Here is a 15,191-nt window from a genome sequence, read left to right as displayed (position 1 = left end):
GGGGTCCTGAGTCCCCCCCAGCCTGGCGGCGCACGAGGCCAGGGCTCACACGGTCATCGGGACTCGTCAAAGAGCTCGCGGGCCTAGACCACCGCCCGCGTGGCGCCAGGACGACCCAGTCCCGTGCACCAGATGAGAGAACGAAGGTAAGATAAGCGTCACTGGCCAAGCAGGATCCTAGCACCTGGGGCAAGGCCGGGGTGGGTCACAGCTGGGCTCACCGCTCATCTGGGAAACGTGTCAGGTGCCAGGGCCTGGCAGGCGCCCAACAGGCATAGCCCCCGTCCTAGGGGCTGCCAGGCTGGTGCAGGAGGCAGGGGCTGGGGCCTGCCGGACGTGAGCCGGGCCATGAAAAACAGAAAAAGCAGAACAGGCAGGAGTAGCAGGGCAAGTCTGCAAGGGCACATCCTCACCCAGCAGGTCAGGGAAGAGCACTCTGGGCAGAGGCCACTGCAGCTGCCAGTGCCCAGAAGGCGCTGTGCCAGGCCTGGGCACCCGGCAGGCGCACTTGGATCTCCTACAGCTTTGATTTGGTTTGTTTTTTGCTGTTGGGTTCTTTTTTTTTCTTTTTTCCTTTTATGGTTATCTTTTTTTTTTTTCTAAACCACGAACCGTACTACCTTTATAATTAAAACACGAACCCAGAAACCTGTCAGTAGCTCTTTTCAGCCAGCCGTGGGAGGCCCCTGGCCTGCTCCCAGCTCTGCCACGTGAGAGCCGGTGCATCTCCCGCAGGCCCTGCTTCCTCTTCTGGGAATGTGACATTTCCCAGTCCCTCCCAGCTGTCACGTGGGAGAAGGGCCGGCTTATGGCGATGCTGCAGTCCCTGCTGGTGCCCAGTCCCCCAGGAGCAGAGGTCGAGGGGAGGGACACCCCGGGTGTCGCCACCAGGAGGCCGAGAACCACCTGCTGCCGGACAGAGGTGTGGGGGAGTGGCTCCTGCCCAGCCCAGAGGGGCGGCTGGTCTCGAGGGGAACCAGAGGGCTGGGGTTCGAACGCGGCTTTGCCTGGTTCTAGGATGTGACCGTGAGTCAGTGGCCCTGTGCCTCAGTTTCCCCGCGTATAGAACAGCGCCAGTGGCGTCACTCCCTTACCTAGCAGGGCTGCTGTGAGATGAAATGAGCTAATACCCGTGAAGACTTAGAACAGTGCCTCCGTGGGGAGCCCTCGGGGTGCCTCTCCCAGGCCAGCTCTACCCACGCAGCCGGGTGGGCTGGGGACAGGGAGCCGGTGTCCCAGCTGCTGCAGGGGAGTCCAGATTGCTCACGGACAAAGTGAGCGTGTGCACGTTCACGCCCACACACGCGCATTCATGCCCACACGTGTTCACATGCTCACTCACACCCACACACGTACACTCACACACACATCCTGACGCTCACGCACGTGCACGTGAAGCTGCCGCCGCTGAGCTCCCAGCAGCAGCGCCAACAGCAGCCTGTGGCTGGAAGCTCTGTGGTCTCGGGGGGGCAGGCGGGGAGGGGTTCCCAAGCACCTGGGCATCGGACCCCTGCCAGCAACGGGGAGCGGAGAGGCGTCAGCAAGCCGAGGGCAGCCTCACGCACAGGCACGGCCACCTGCCTGCGGGCCCTGAAAGTCACAGCCCTGGGGGAGGAGCCTCCCGTCCCACCCCTGCCTCACAGGCTGAACAAGTGACGGGCAGGCGCAAGGCAGGCCCAGCGCCGGGGAGCCCCAGGTCCAGGGCCTTGAGGGTGAGAGTGCGTCCCGGGGCTCCTCCGGGAGGGGTACCTGAGGGCAGGAGAGTGACTTCCAGAGGCTTCCCTGAAGGCAAGGACAGGCAGAGACCCACGTGCTATATGTCACCCCTTTAGCCCAACACACAGGAAGCCAGGCGTCCGGGCAGCTGGGGTTCCGCCCCCTCCCCTCCTGTTCTGTCTGCCCAGCTCCAGAACGCCCTTCCTGACTGTGAGGACAGGGCCCTATTTCCACCATTTAAGCGCTGGGTCTGTCTGCCCACACCTCCCCTAGGGGGTGCTGGAAAGGCCTCGCTGAGCTCATCAATGTAGCTGGGGTGGTGCCCCCTCTGGCCCTGAGGCCTGGCCCACAGTGGACACTCAGAAACACGGGGCCCCTGCCCCCCGCCCCAAGCTCTGACAGGCTGGGGCAGCTTGCTCTCTGGCAGGACGGCTTCCTCCTGGACGGGGCCAGCCTTAAGCCTGGACCCCACTGGGCTGCTCGTGGCCCCTGGCACAGCCCCAGAAGGCAGGCTGCGGGGCCTACACCAGGACAGCCTCACTCAGCCCCCTGGAGAGGTGACAGCACCCTCCTCCTGGATGACACGGTCCCAGCCCAGCAGACCAGCGGAGCCCACGTGGGGGCAGGAGCCAGGCCTGGGGCGCACGGCAGCGAGCAGCTGCTTCCTCCCGCCCAGGGGCCCGGGGGGCCTGGCCTGACCTCTGCCCTGGGCCAGAGAACAGCCTTCCCCTGGCATTCCCGTGGCGGCCCCGCCTTCCCTTTCAACAGCCTGGCGTCCCTTCTGAATGGGAAATGTTTGATCAGCATCTGGGCTCTGACCAAATGGAATTTTCCGTCTGTGATGGAAGTGATGTCAGCACTCAGTCAGGCGAGACAAGGCGCTGGGGCCCGTATCCCGACCGCGGGCCACAGCGCTGGCCGCCCGCCCCCTGAGCGCGCCTCAAGCACTGCGCCGTGAGGACTCGGCGTGGACACACGTGCGCTGGGCTGGGGGGGCCCTGTCCACCCACCCCTCCCGGCCCCACGGCCGCTGTTTCTCAGCCCTAGACCACCCCACCCTTCCCAAGGCCCTGCAGCCCCTGCCGTGGAATGTACCACTGAGGAGGCCCGGCCCGGCCCTGTGTCCACGCGCTCCCCCCAGGCCCTAAGGCCCCCAAAGTCCCCACCGGCTCTGGAAACACCTGATGGGCCAGAGCTCAGGGTCTGAAGCCTCACTCCGTCCAGTTCAGGCCCAGGCCCACACCTGAGGCCTAGCAGGGGACCCAACAAGTCCCTGGCCTCCAGCAGGTCCTACCAGCCCCAGCGAGGGGACGAGGGACGGGGCCCGAGGGCAGAGGTGGTCTCTGTGTGAGCCTCAGCGGGCTCCCTGTGCAGGTGGGTGGCCCCAACCGGGTGCGCGGATGCCCAGCTCAGCCTCAGACTGGCCGGCAGTCCGGTTACAAGGGGGTTAGCCAGCCGGCCCTGTAAGGGGAGGGCCATGGTGTGTCATCACATCTTACTGATAAAAGCCCGTGCAGCAGAGGCTCAGCCCCATCGCAGCGGGGAGGCCACAGCGTGAGACAGCACGAGGCTGCAGGCCCGTCCCCTCCACGACCTGCTGGCCCGCTCCGCCCACTCCGCTCCTTCGGCACAGCCCAGATGTGGGCTGTCCACGCACGGGTACGCGCACCACACGGCGCCGGCTCGGGCTGCACCAGGAGGCCCCAGGCCACCGGGCCGGCAGGGCCACGCATGACCCTGGGGCAGCACCTCCACGTGTCACCCGCACAGGCAGCGCCAGCTAGGCGTCCTGGCAGCACGTGGCACGGAAGCCTGCGAGGGAGCACGCCACACGCGGGGAGCACATCAGAACCACGGACACGCTGCCTGCTGAACACGCACCCCTCCCGGCAGAGCCGCTGCCGTGCCATTAGCAACTGACCCCGAGAGCTGGCCTGTCCACTCAGCCCCTCTGCGGGCCACCACAAGCCCACGGCCAGGCTGGGGAGACACCGCCCCACCGGGACACCCTCACGGAGGTTCTGATGGGAAGTCTGGGCCTATGGCTGCCCCAAGCACAGCGCCAGAGGCCGCTTGCCGCCACCCGGCCGTCCCAGTGGCGGGCCTCCTTGTGGGAAATCACGTGCACCCAGGCGCCCGCGCTGGCAGGGGGACTTGGGACCAGCAGTCCAGGGGTGACTTGGGTAGGCTCCGGGAGATCGGGCCCTTCCTCCAGGTCACGTGCTAGTGGGGTGGGGCCGGGATCCCAGCCCGGGGGCGTGACCGCAGCCTGAGGTCCCACCGCTGCCGGGCGGATGAGAGGGACTCGGGAGGGCTGTGTGCCTGCCAGAGCGGGAGAAGGGCTGCCCCCGCCACTCGGGCCCTGCCCCCCTCCCCCCGTACCAACTCTCCGGGGGTGGTGGCCTGGCCAGCTGGTAAAGAGCAAGGCTCCAAAGAGGAGGCAAGTCCAAATTCCACCAGGGACCTGGGACCTCACCAGCCCGCACTCCTGTGTCCTCACGTTGGTCACACCGGCCTCTCTGGAGTAGCAGGCCGGATTCACCACGCACAGGGCCTCCGGCCCGGAGCTGGCCCCAGACCGAGGACCATTAGCACACACGGTGTCCATACTCAGTGCCAGGCCTGGCCCTGGGCACGGGAGGGCATGGGACCCGCAGACACAGCTCCTGGTGGGCTGGCATCTCCCAAGACCCCAGCAGTGCAGGCCTGGAAGCACAGACTGTGGGAACCAGGGAGATCGGGGGAGGGGTGCAGAAGCTTCAGGGGGTGCCCTAAACTGCCATCGCAGGGTCAGTGGGTGCCAGCAGGGCATGGTGAGGTGTGGGGAGAGCACTCCCAGAGAGGGACAGTGTGAGTGAGGGCCCAGCACCAGGTCCAGGCTGCAGACCCGCGTCCTGGGGGGCCCCGGCAGCTGTGACCAAGGCAGGGGTCAGGCCTGAGCCTGCAGCCCCTGACAGCGGAGCGGGGGCTCCAGTAGATAGGGGTGGAGTGGGAAGGGGGAAGCCATGGACCCCTCCAGTGCCTCTGGGGCTTGCCCACCCCAGCCCTGGGGCTGCCAAAGGCCCTTCTCCAGAGGAAGAGACCAGGTCGGGGCATCCAGGAGGCTGGCAGGGTCCCACACCCCAAGGCACCCTCTAGGAACCCAGAGATGTCCTGGCTGGAGCCCTGGGCCTGGGAGAGGAAAGGGGAGGGGCACCAGGCTGAGCTGCTGCCACAGCTCCTACGTCTGGGGTCTCCCGCTGGGAAGGACGCACCCCACGTGGCACTGCCCCCTCCCCTAGCGCCGGCCCTCTGCCTCAGCACCCACTGTAGCCAAGTTACACACACGGCCTTGTTGGTCCCCAGACCACCCAGGGCAGGGGTGGCACCCATCCTCCAGGGCAGGGGCCTGGGGCCAGAAGGGACACCCAGGGCCCCCACACTTGAGTAATGGAGACAGGGTGTGAGCCAGCACAGGCCTCCTGAGGAAAGTTCCAGAAGAGGCCCCTCACCTCCTGGGCCAGGCTGGCTGGGCGCTGAGGGCCGCAGAGCTGAGCCGGTTGTGCAGCCGCTGCTCCCCACCCGAGCGTACTTGGCTGTGGCTCCCAGATGCTGGCCAGAAATTAAGAACAGATTTTCCACCGAGCCAGGCTTGGGTTTCACGAATTCCATGATGGTGAGCTCGTGGCCATGCCTGGAGAAAGCACAGCCAGCGGCCAGCATGCAGGAGCCCGGGAGGGGCCCAGCTGTCTGTCCAAGTCCCCTCGCCCTGAGGTCCTAGGTCCAGGCCACCAGGCTGCACACGGACACGCTCCAGCTGCGCCTCACATCCTCACGGGCACACCCCGCCCTGCCCCGCCAGGAATCACCGGGACACAGGCCCAGCGAGGCGGGACTTGGGTGAAGCCCCAGAGAGAAGCTCTGGTGGGTCACCCCCAGGCCCAGCACTCCCTGCTGCCCTCCAGGCCTGTGGGCCACGTGGAAGGACACCGAGGCCCCGCTCTCCCGCCGCCCGCGCCCCGCCTGCTGGCGGAGGGAGCAGACACCAGAGAACGAGACGCCGGCGCGGCCCTCGAAGCCGCGAGCGTGTCTATTTCGGTCCCGGTGCCCTAACACGTCTCCCAGCATGACACCCAGAAAACTCTGCTCTTCACCAGCCTGTCTGCAAGCACCTCTCCCCCCGCCGCCCCTGCGGGCGCACGCGACAGACCTCAGATGTAGCCAGGAGCTACCAGACGGGCGGTCACATCATCATCCAGACCAGAGCCCAGCCCAGGGCTCATCTCCACCCGGGGGCACAGCCCAACCCGACTCGGGGGTCAGCAGTCTGGAGGGCCCCTCGCAACGGTCAGGAACCCAGCCCAGGGCGCATGGGGCCGGAGCAGGGGAGCAGGGGAGCCGGGCAGAGTGGCACCGCGCCTGGCGCTCTTCTCAGAGGCAGAAGCAAGGGGCCACTCAGGCTTTGGGCAGCCCGGCCTCACCCCGTGCCCTCGGCCAACACAGGACACGCCTGGCCCTAGAGCGTGCTGCGGACAAAACCAAGCGCCCTTGGCACACCTACCGTTCAGAGCCCACCTGCCCCTCTGAGGGGACCCAGCGTCAGCCAGCCGCCTCCCGGGAGGGGGAGGGGCGCACCAAGCGGGGGCTGCAGCCTGCGTGTGTGCAGGAGCCCAGCGGCACATGAAGAGCCCAGGCCCTGAGTGGGGGGCAGTGTGAAGGGAGGCAGCGCCCCCCCGGCAGCCCGCCCAGCCCACGTGCAGACCCCGGCAGCCCTCAGCTCCGCCAGGCCCAGCCCAGGAAGTCGCTCAACCCTCCCCTGGCCCTGCTCCCTGAGGGCACACCGGGCGCCTGCCCCGACTCTGGACAAGAAGCAGAGCAGCCTCAGGGCCAGCTGGCACCGGGCGCGGGCCCTGTCCTGCCCCTGACGCTGGGCTGGAGGCCTGGAGGCCCGCTGCAGCCTCCAACAGCCCCGTCCGTGGCACGAAGGGCACCCGCTGCCTCAGCAGGTGTCCGCGGTGCATGGGCCCCTCGGGAGTCCAGCAGGGCAGGCGGCAGACCCAGTTCTGGGGCATCTGCATCCCCTCTGCAGCAGGGACCCCCGGGCAGGCCTGGGACCTTAGCCACGGGGGTCCTCTGCAGAGTACCCCCCACCTCTGGCAGCGTGTGGCTCCCCGCTCTGGGCGACAGTGCCCGCCCGGTGTGTGCCACGAGAGCCTCGCCACGCTGAGCTGCAGCAACCCGACCGTGGGCCTGGGTCCTCACCCCCCCGCAAGATCCTGCGAAGCCCCTGAGGGCCGCCTGGGGGCCGTGGGGCCTGGGGCCTCACCCCCTGCAAGATCCTGCGAAGCCCCTGAGGGCCGCCTGGGGGCCGTGGGGTCTGGGTCCTCACCCCCCCCCCCCGCAAGATCCTGGGAAGCCCCTGAGGGCCGCCTGGGGGCCGTGTGTGTGTCCCGGCCCAGCACAGGGCTTAGGGTGGGCTCCCCGCAGATCCCAGGAGGCAGCAATGGGCACAGCCAAGCGCTCCTGGGGCCTGCTGCACCCGCCCTCTGTCACGTGCCCCAGTTCTTCGGGGGCCACGTGGGGCACTTTCTCTCTCTGTGATCCAGGCCCTGGGCTGCAGGTTCGGTTCTTCCTCTCCAGCCAAGGACTCAGCAGAGCTGCCTTGGCCAGTGGGGGTCTGGTGCCAGCACCCTCTGAGCCTTCCTGCACCAGCACCTGCTGGGGGGGACCAGACTCGGAAAGCGCACAGGGGCTGTGGCCGCAGGCAGGGCAGCGCTGGGCTGGAGCTGGAGCCTGTCCGTGCCTCCCAGCCCACTGGTGCTGGCTGGCCAGGGGCCTCAGTTTCACTTCTGTAGTGTTGCTGTTTGGCTTCCCAGAAACAAACAGCTTACAAAACAAACGCCATGAGCCTCTTCGCTAGAGCAGCTGTAGCTTGGGGGTCAGAGCCACAGAGCACCCAGCCCAGAGCCTGACCAAGAGCCCCTGGTCAGAGCCAAAACAGGAGCCCTCCCAGCTGTTTTGTCCCCCAGGCAGGGCAGTACAGTGCTGGGGACAGAGCTGGTCACCGCATCTTCAGACCCGAGAAAACCAGGAGCCCCAGAAAGGCCCAAAGATGGCACCTGGCGGCGCAGAGCCCACACCAGCGCCAGGCAAGAGTTTGGCCCCAACACCTGCCCCTCAGCGGGTGTAGACCTGGTGGCAGAGGCAGCTAGCAGCCTCACCTCCCGGTCGAAGGGCCACGTGACAGTCGGTTCTCCCCAGCGCCCGGACACTGGCTAAGAGCGAAACTGACAAAGTTGATTTCGCCCAGCGGGGGCTTCCCTGCCCCCCCGCACCCTCACAGCTGCTGTCCACGCAGGGCGTGCTCTAGAAGTTTCCACGCAGCCCCTCGGTGTGCTCTGTTACGTTTGGCACGTTTCTGTCACTTGGAGCCTTAGAATCCTGACTGGTGTCGTGGGATGCTGGGCAGGCACCAAGAACCATGGACCAAGGACATGGTCCAAAAGACATGATGTTTAAAAGCAGGTGACAAATTCTAGTCTTAGGTGGCACCCCTCCCCAGGTATAAGCGCATGGACAGACTCCAGCAAGAGGGACTTTTTTTTCCTGTCCCCACACTCTTTCCTATTTTCCAAGTGTTCCATGAATGTGTCTTACTTTCATAAACCAGAAGAGAGGCGATAGATGCTGTTTTTAACCAGAGTGAATTTCCTCCTGATTGTGGAGATGGTGCCAGCGGAGCCAGCCTCACTCACAGGCACACGCTGACCCTGCTTGAGTCACAGCGTTAAACCAGGGCGCTGTGGTCTCTGCTAGGAGACTACTGGCTCCTGTGGGTCCTGCCTAAGTGGCCTTCCAGGCTGGCCTCACACAACCCCAGGCACAGAGCACTCCCCAGCTCTGAGGCAGCATGTTCAGACCAGAGGGACTCCCTTATTTTGGGCTGAGGCCCAGGCTTCTCTCTGCCTCAGGACCTTTGCATGGGCAGTTCCCACTGCCTAGAACCCTCTTCCACAAGGTCTCTGCACAGCCACCTCGGTCTTATCTTTAGGGTCTCGATGGGAACATCCGAGCACTCAGGGCTTTAATGGGAAACGGGCCCCACACACTGGGCTGACGTGGAAGGTGAGCTGGTGTGCCCACTGCACGCCAAGCTCCAGGCAGGTCCTCACCTTCTGGTCGTTCACAGTCTGGCTCACCGCCTCCACGGCAGGCAAGGTAGGCGCCTCCTACAAGAAGCCTTCCCTGACTGCTGGACTTCCGCAGGCCTAGTCCTGACCTGATCACAGCACCACCATACCAGGCTGTACTGTCCTCCAGCTCACAGCTTCCAGTCTCCCCTTAACTGGTGGAGACAGTCAGCGACAACGAGAGAGACTGAGGGCAGAGAGTGAGTGTGACCTCTGCCTCAGGACACCAGGGGTGTGGGAGGCTTGGGAGTGGGGAGTCGGGAAGGGCTGGTAGGAGTTAAGGGGGCAGATCCCCGCCCCAGGTGAAGCCCAGAGAGGTGGATGGACCCACCCAAGGTCACACAGGTGGGAAGCTACAGAACTCGAGCCCAGGCTGGGCACCCCGCGCCAGGCACCCACACTCCGGTCTGCGGAGAGGGCTCTGAGACTCTCCCCCACCCCCCGCCTGCAGCCATGACAGCCCTGACCTTCACCATGGAGGACAGATTGGCCTCAAGCCACATCAGGTCACAACCTGATGCAACCACCAGGGAGTCTCCTCCCTCCTCTGGGCCTGCGCCCCCTCCCCTGTAAAGCGAGCATCCCGCCATCAGCTGCCCCAGGTTTGGGGAGCTCCTGGCACGCTGGCAATAGCCCAGTCCCGGGCGAGCCAGGCGGCAGCCAGGCAGGCAGGTGCGGGGGTGGGGCAGCACAGAGCAGACCCCGGAAGCCTTCTGCCCCTTCCAGCACCTGCCAGCCCACAGATCCCATCAGGCCCCACAGAACCCGCAGCAGCACCCTCCTGCAGTCTGTCGATTCAGCAAACAGCATGAGCCCCCAAGAGACAGAAGTCACGGCCAGGGAGCCCCTCCTCTCCAGGGTGGAGGCCTCAGGAATACGGAGCCAAGAGAAATCACAAGCCTTTAGGATGCAAAACCCGATCCTTGGTCTTGCAGAGGCTCCAAGTCCCTAGCATAGGGCCGGCCAGGGCTCTGAGAGCCCACAGAACAGCCTCCAACAGCACCTAATCCCTCAGTCACATCCCCTGCAGGGGGCCAGCCGTCGGGGACTCAGGAAGCCCCTGTCCCCCAAGGCTGACTCTGGCTCCTAGCGGGGCAGAGGCAAGGGGCCTGAAGCAGGATTCCGGCCCTACCACCCACTCGCTATGTGATTCTCAGCCAATCTCCTCTTTAAGCCTCAGTTTGCTAATCTGTACAATGGAGACGACTGTCCTCATCTTCCAGATTTGTGTGAGAAAAGGCTAGTGATAGTCCCAAACAGCACCCCCAAACAGGGTCTGGCCCATGGGGTTTCCAGTGGGTTTCACCGGGCTCCCAGCAGTGGGTGGTGGGGGCAGGAAACAGCGAAGGTCAACAGCTGGTCTCCCCGGCCATACCACCCCTCTACTCCTGCATCAGGCCTCGCCTTTCCCCTGGGCGGCCTGGGAAGCAGAAGCCCCTCCCCAGCTGGGCCCAGCCCACATGGGGGGAGAAGACTGCTAGGCCCCTGCAGCCCAGGTGGGTGCCAGACACAGACAGGCTCCCAGGCCAAGAGGGGTGCCCCAAATCAGGAGGATACGGGGTCCACCACCCACCAGCGGGATGAGGGCGGCCATCCCCCCACAGCTAGGAATGCTCCCCCAGGGGAGGCAGGAAGAGGCCCTAGGCCAGGGCCCACGCCAAACCATCGCCCACCCACCCAGAAAGGGAGCTCTTTGGGCTGCACACCCAACACAGAGCAGGAGCATGGGGCCCTCACCTCCCTACCAGCCCTGCAAAGAAGGCGCACCAGCCCAGATTCAGGAATGAGGCAGTGAAGGCTCAGAGAGGTCAAGTGCTTGCCCAAAAGCACCAGCACAGGAGGGCAGGGGCAGGACGACTCCCAGGTCCGGCTAGCTCCACAGCCCTGAGCCAGCAGCGAGGTGGGGGCCAGGCTGCTTTCCACACCGTGAATTATTCAGCGGCTAATTCTGCTCCACGGGGAGAGGAGGAGAGAGGGTGAGTCAGAACCTCCCCCGCGGCAGAAACCAGGGCCCTCTCAGGAGCAAAGGGCCCTGCGGGAGGCCGGGCTGAGCAAAGAGGGGCCTGGCCACCACTCCTGACGCCTCCACGGGCCGCAGGGGCCACAGGCATTGGCCCCTCGCTCACTTCCCACCGCATGTCCGGGCGCCTCGGAGGGCAGGAGGGATGGCAGCCAGTTCAACCGTGGTGGGCAGCATGGGCAGGTGGCAGCCCACGGGCCAGCAGGAAAGCTCCACGTGGGTCACAGACACCCCGGGTACCCCTGGAGCTTCAGAACTGACAAGTGGCAGAGAACTTGCTAAAGTAAGGTACATTGTCCTGTTCTGTGGAAGCAGGGCCCCGGGGACAGGTGTGGCAGAGCCACCCCGGGTGAAGTTCCTGGGGTGCACGGAGGAGTGGTGTTGCCCTCACACTGGTCAGCCCCCCAGGGCTGGGCTTCTAGAACACGGGCATCCGGTTTTATAAGAATCCTGCTGTCCCTGGGTGTCCATGGGCCAATCCCTAGCCCCCTTTCTAGTCTGCTTAGAGACAGATCAGCAGGGCTGGGGGACCGGGCACCACGTGAACACTGAGGCTGGGGCGGCAGGTTCCCCTGCAGAGCTGGGGTGCTTCCGGTTCTCCACCTCCGGACAAGGGAGACCAAAGAGGAAAGAGCTCTGAACTGGAGAGGGGTGACACGGTCCACGGATACCGGACTCCCAGGCCATCTTACGAGCAAAGTCGTTCCCACCCCACCCTGGGCCTCTGCATTCATCACCAAAGAGGAACTCAGAGGGGTTCTGGGTGACCAGGCACCCCAGTCACTGGGTGTGTGGAATCCGGATCCCCAGGCAGGAAGGAAATGTCCACAGCCGGGTCCCCTGCCCTGCACTCAAACGGCAGTGGCTCAGTGGCAGGGGTGGCGCTTGGGCTTGGCATGACCCCAGACCTAGGGCTCCACTGGTACAGTCTGGTTACTCGGGGAGAGGGCTGCGAAGGGTCCGAGCCACCCCCCAGCTCTGCCCAGGCGCAGCCCCTTTCCAGCCTTCCAGACTGAGGCCAATCTGGCGTCCCTGAGGCCAGGCCTCCCTCCCTCCCTCAGGACTACAGGCAGCCGGGTCTCTGGGCAGGCACTGTGTGTACATCCCACAGCTTGGCCGCCCAGCACGGGGTCATTACCAGCCAGGGAGGGCTGGCATCTACCCAGACCACTCACCCACCAAAAGCTTGGCAGTGAGTGGGATTCCCCGGCTGGGGGTGAGGGGTAAGGAATCCCCACCTGGCTTCACCCAATGTTCTCAGGCATCGGCTGTGGTCTCAGGGCCCTGGGTCCTCTGGGTAGGGAGCTCTGCCTGGCAACACCCCCAGGCCGCCCCTGGTCAGGGGCCTTAGCAGGCACTGACAGCTGGCAGAGGGGTCTCCATGGAGGGCAAGGAGGCGGCTCCTCCTAACCCCAGAAAGGAGGCTCTTAGTGGCTCCGGAAGAGAAGGCTAGAATCTGCAGGGCTGTGGACCCTCCATGGGGGATTGGGGCGGGGGGGGGGAATCCTTAGACTCTCAAGCAGGTGAGACCTGTGACCCAGCAGGAGGCTCTCCAGAAGAACGGGTGCTGTGACCCACGAGGAGGAGTGGGCCATAATCCTCCATGGAGGGTGGAGAGCCTTTAGACTCTCAAGGAGGAGGGGACCATGACCCTCGGGGAGGGGGGCTCAGGACCCACGGCGGAGGAGGGGGCCGTGACCGTCGGTGGGGGATAGGGAGTCTTTAGACCTTGAAGAAAGAGGGGGCCGTGACCCTGGGAAGGGGGATCGTGACCCGCAGGGAGGGGGGCCGTGACCCTCGGAATGGAGGGGCCGTGACCCGAGATCTGACCCCCGACCCAGGGGGCCCGCGTCACCTGCTGGTAGTCGGTGTCCTCGGGCCGGAACTGGCTGCTGGTGGTCTCCCAGTGCAGGTCGAAGTGGGGCAGCCGGTGCAGGAGGCTCACCCACCAGGGCGCCGCGTAGCTGACCCCGGCCATGGCGGGCCGGCGGCTGGAGCGCGCGGCCGCCGCGGGGCTCCCTGGCTGGCCTGGGGCGCAGGGATCAGGGGCCCGCCGACCCCGGCCTGGCCTCCCGCATCGCCCGCGCGCTCCTGGGTCCTGCCTGGCCCGGCTCGGCCCGGCTCGGCCCGGCTCGGCCCGGCTCGGCTGCGCTCGGCTCCGGTCGGCCGCCCGCGCCCGCCGCCTCTTTGTTCGCCGCCGCTGCCGCCGCCGCCGCCGCCTCCGCGCGCCCCCGCCCACCGCCCGCCGCCCGGCCCCCGCGCCGCCATTGGCCGGTCGCCCGCCGGCCCCGCCTCCCGCACCCCCCGCCCGCGCGCCCCGCCCCGCCCTGCTCCCGCCCCGCCATTGGCACGCTGGACGAGGCTCCGCCCACTAGGGCCCCTTCCCCAGGGCGAGGGGCGCCTGGCGGGGAAGGCGCTGAGGACCCGCAATCCTGGCAGCGGGCTCTTCGTCCGCTGCACGTGGAGCTGCGCTTCACCCGGGCGCTCGCTCGTTGGTTGGACCATTGCACGTTCACTGAGCTTCTGCAGGGACTGCCTGGAGGGGCCGGGCTGGCTCCTCAGCAAGCAGCCGCGGCTCACACGCAGACTGCGGCGCCGGGCAAGGGACCCAGTGGCCTGTCTGTAAAATACGGATGATTTGGAGGCAAAGCCTGGCTTGGTGACCTAGAGCTGTGTGATCTTGGGCAAGTCACTTAACCTCTCTGTGCATCAATGTCCTCGTCTGTAAATAGGGAATACAATGACTGTAAAATGCTCAGAGCATCAGAGTGTGACCCAGTCCCAGTAAGTTGCCGGGGTGAGGGGTGGGCGTAAACTCAGTTCCTAACGGAGCTTCCCTTTGGGGAAGGTTGGGTCTTTTATCAAGACCTAGAAGAAAGACAGTGTCCTATCCTGGCATCCTTGGGCCTGGAAATCCAGGCAGCTGCCAGGGAGGGCTCAGTATGGACCTGGAAGCCACACAGCCACACTTCCTAATGGGGCGTCTCCATGCGTGTTACTGAGATGGGGACCCCATGAACAGACAGAGGAGGCTGGAAACGCTCTAGGTGCTTGGCCCAGCACACCCCTCTCTGTGTACCCCAGGGGCAATGGGTGCGTCCTGTTGGCTCTGGCTCATCACCACCTGGGGGCATTATTTCTGGACCTCCTGCGTTCTGAGAAACAGGTCTCCACACCCGGGGCTCTGCCATCTGCCATGCTTGGGCTCGGCCAGCTCTGTGGCTGGGCTGGGTTCTTGCAGGCAAGGACAGCTCTGGGTAGTGGCTTCCCAAGAGGCCCGTCTGTCTGCTCACCTGACGGCCCTGACTTGCCCGTTTTCCTGTGATAAGTCTGGGAAGCCCCAATGGGCCTCCTGCAGATAGGCAAGCATGGGACAGGTGGGAAAAGAGGCCTTTGCAATGCTATGGTTTCCACTCTCTGGTGAGTCACAGACACCACCCGGCTGGGGACTAACAGCCCTGAGTTCCTTTCCACGTTCCAAGAAGCTTCACAAAATTGTGCGTTTTCCTCTGGTAGGGCCAGAAAACCAGACCCAAACATTATATGAAATGGTAACTTGGGTGTATGGGGTTGAATTCTGTCCCCACAGAAAATATGTACAAGTCCCAACTCTTGGTTCCTGTGACTGCGATCTTATTTGGAAGTAGGGTCATCGCAGATGCGATCAAGGTACGATGAGGTCATAGGAGATTATGGAGGGCCCTAATCCAACGACGGCGTCCTTATAAGAGAGAAATTAGAACACGCGTTGCAGAGATACAGAGACACGAAGAGAACACCATATGAAGGCAGAGGCAGAGATGGGAGTGATGTGTCAAGAAGCCAAGGAACCCCAAGGATTGCCACCAGGAGCTGGGAAAGAGGCCTGGAGCAGATCCTCCCTCACAGCCTCAGAAGGAACCAACGCTGCTGACACCTTGATCTCAGACTTCAGCCTCCAGAATTGAGAGACAAGACACTTCTGTTGATTAAGCTGCCCAGTGTGTGGTCCTGTTATAGCAGCCACAGGAAACTCATACGTCAGGCTGCTCAGAGCTTCCGGTTGGCAGGCATTCTGTGTCTCTGATTGCACAAAATGGCAAAGGAGCTTGTCACTGATTAATATTTGCAACGTGTTTGGTGGGTGAGACAATTTCCCACAGGGATCCATGGAGAAAGAATGATAAAGGAGGTCCAGGGTGGAGAAAAGGAGGGACCCACAACATGCAGTTCTGGAAAAGCACCGCCAAAGCCTCTACTGGTGGAGCCTGAGCCTGAAACCTACTGCTGCTTGAGGTCCAGTGTTG

At 64.6% G+C, this 15,191-nt stretch overlaps 1 protein-coding gene across 3 annotated transcripts in view; it reads right to left on the bottom strand.

Annotated features, from left to right (window-relative positions):
• TTYH3 (tweety family member 3) overlaps positions 1–13,086 on the bottom strand; it is a 28,366-nt gene extending 15,280 nt beyond the window's left edge. The window contains exon 1 of one of the 3 annotated variants that reach the window (XR_005016465.1): positions 12,761–13,086. Coding sequence is in view for 2 of the 3 variants with exons in the window: in XM_036825804.1 (XP_036681699.1) it covers positions 12,761–12,883 (123 nt within the window). In the remaining variant the exon portion in view is untranslated. The remainder of the gene's footprint in view (positions 1–12,760) is intronic. The other 2 variants (XM_036825804.1, XM_036825803.1) reach the window with 2 other exon arrangements.
• Positions 13,087–15,191: the final 2,105 nt, after the last annotated feature.

The sequence above is a fragment of the Balaenoptera musculus genome, chromosome 15 (genome assembly GCF_009873245.2).
Source record: "Balaenoptera musculus isolate JJ_BM4_2016_0621 chromosome 15, mBalMus1.pri.v3, whole genome shotgun sequence".
NCBI lineage: Eukaryota > Metazoa > Chordata > Mammalia > Artiodactyla > Balaenopteridae > Balaenoptera > Balaenoptera musculus.
The sequence above is the reverse complement of the archived record's forward strand: the minus strand, read 5'-3'. Positions and strand labels throughout refer to the sequence as shown.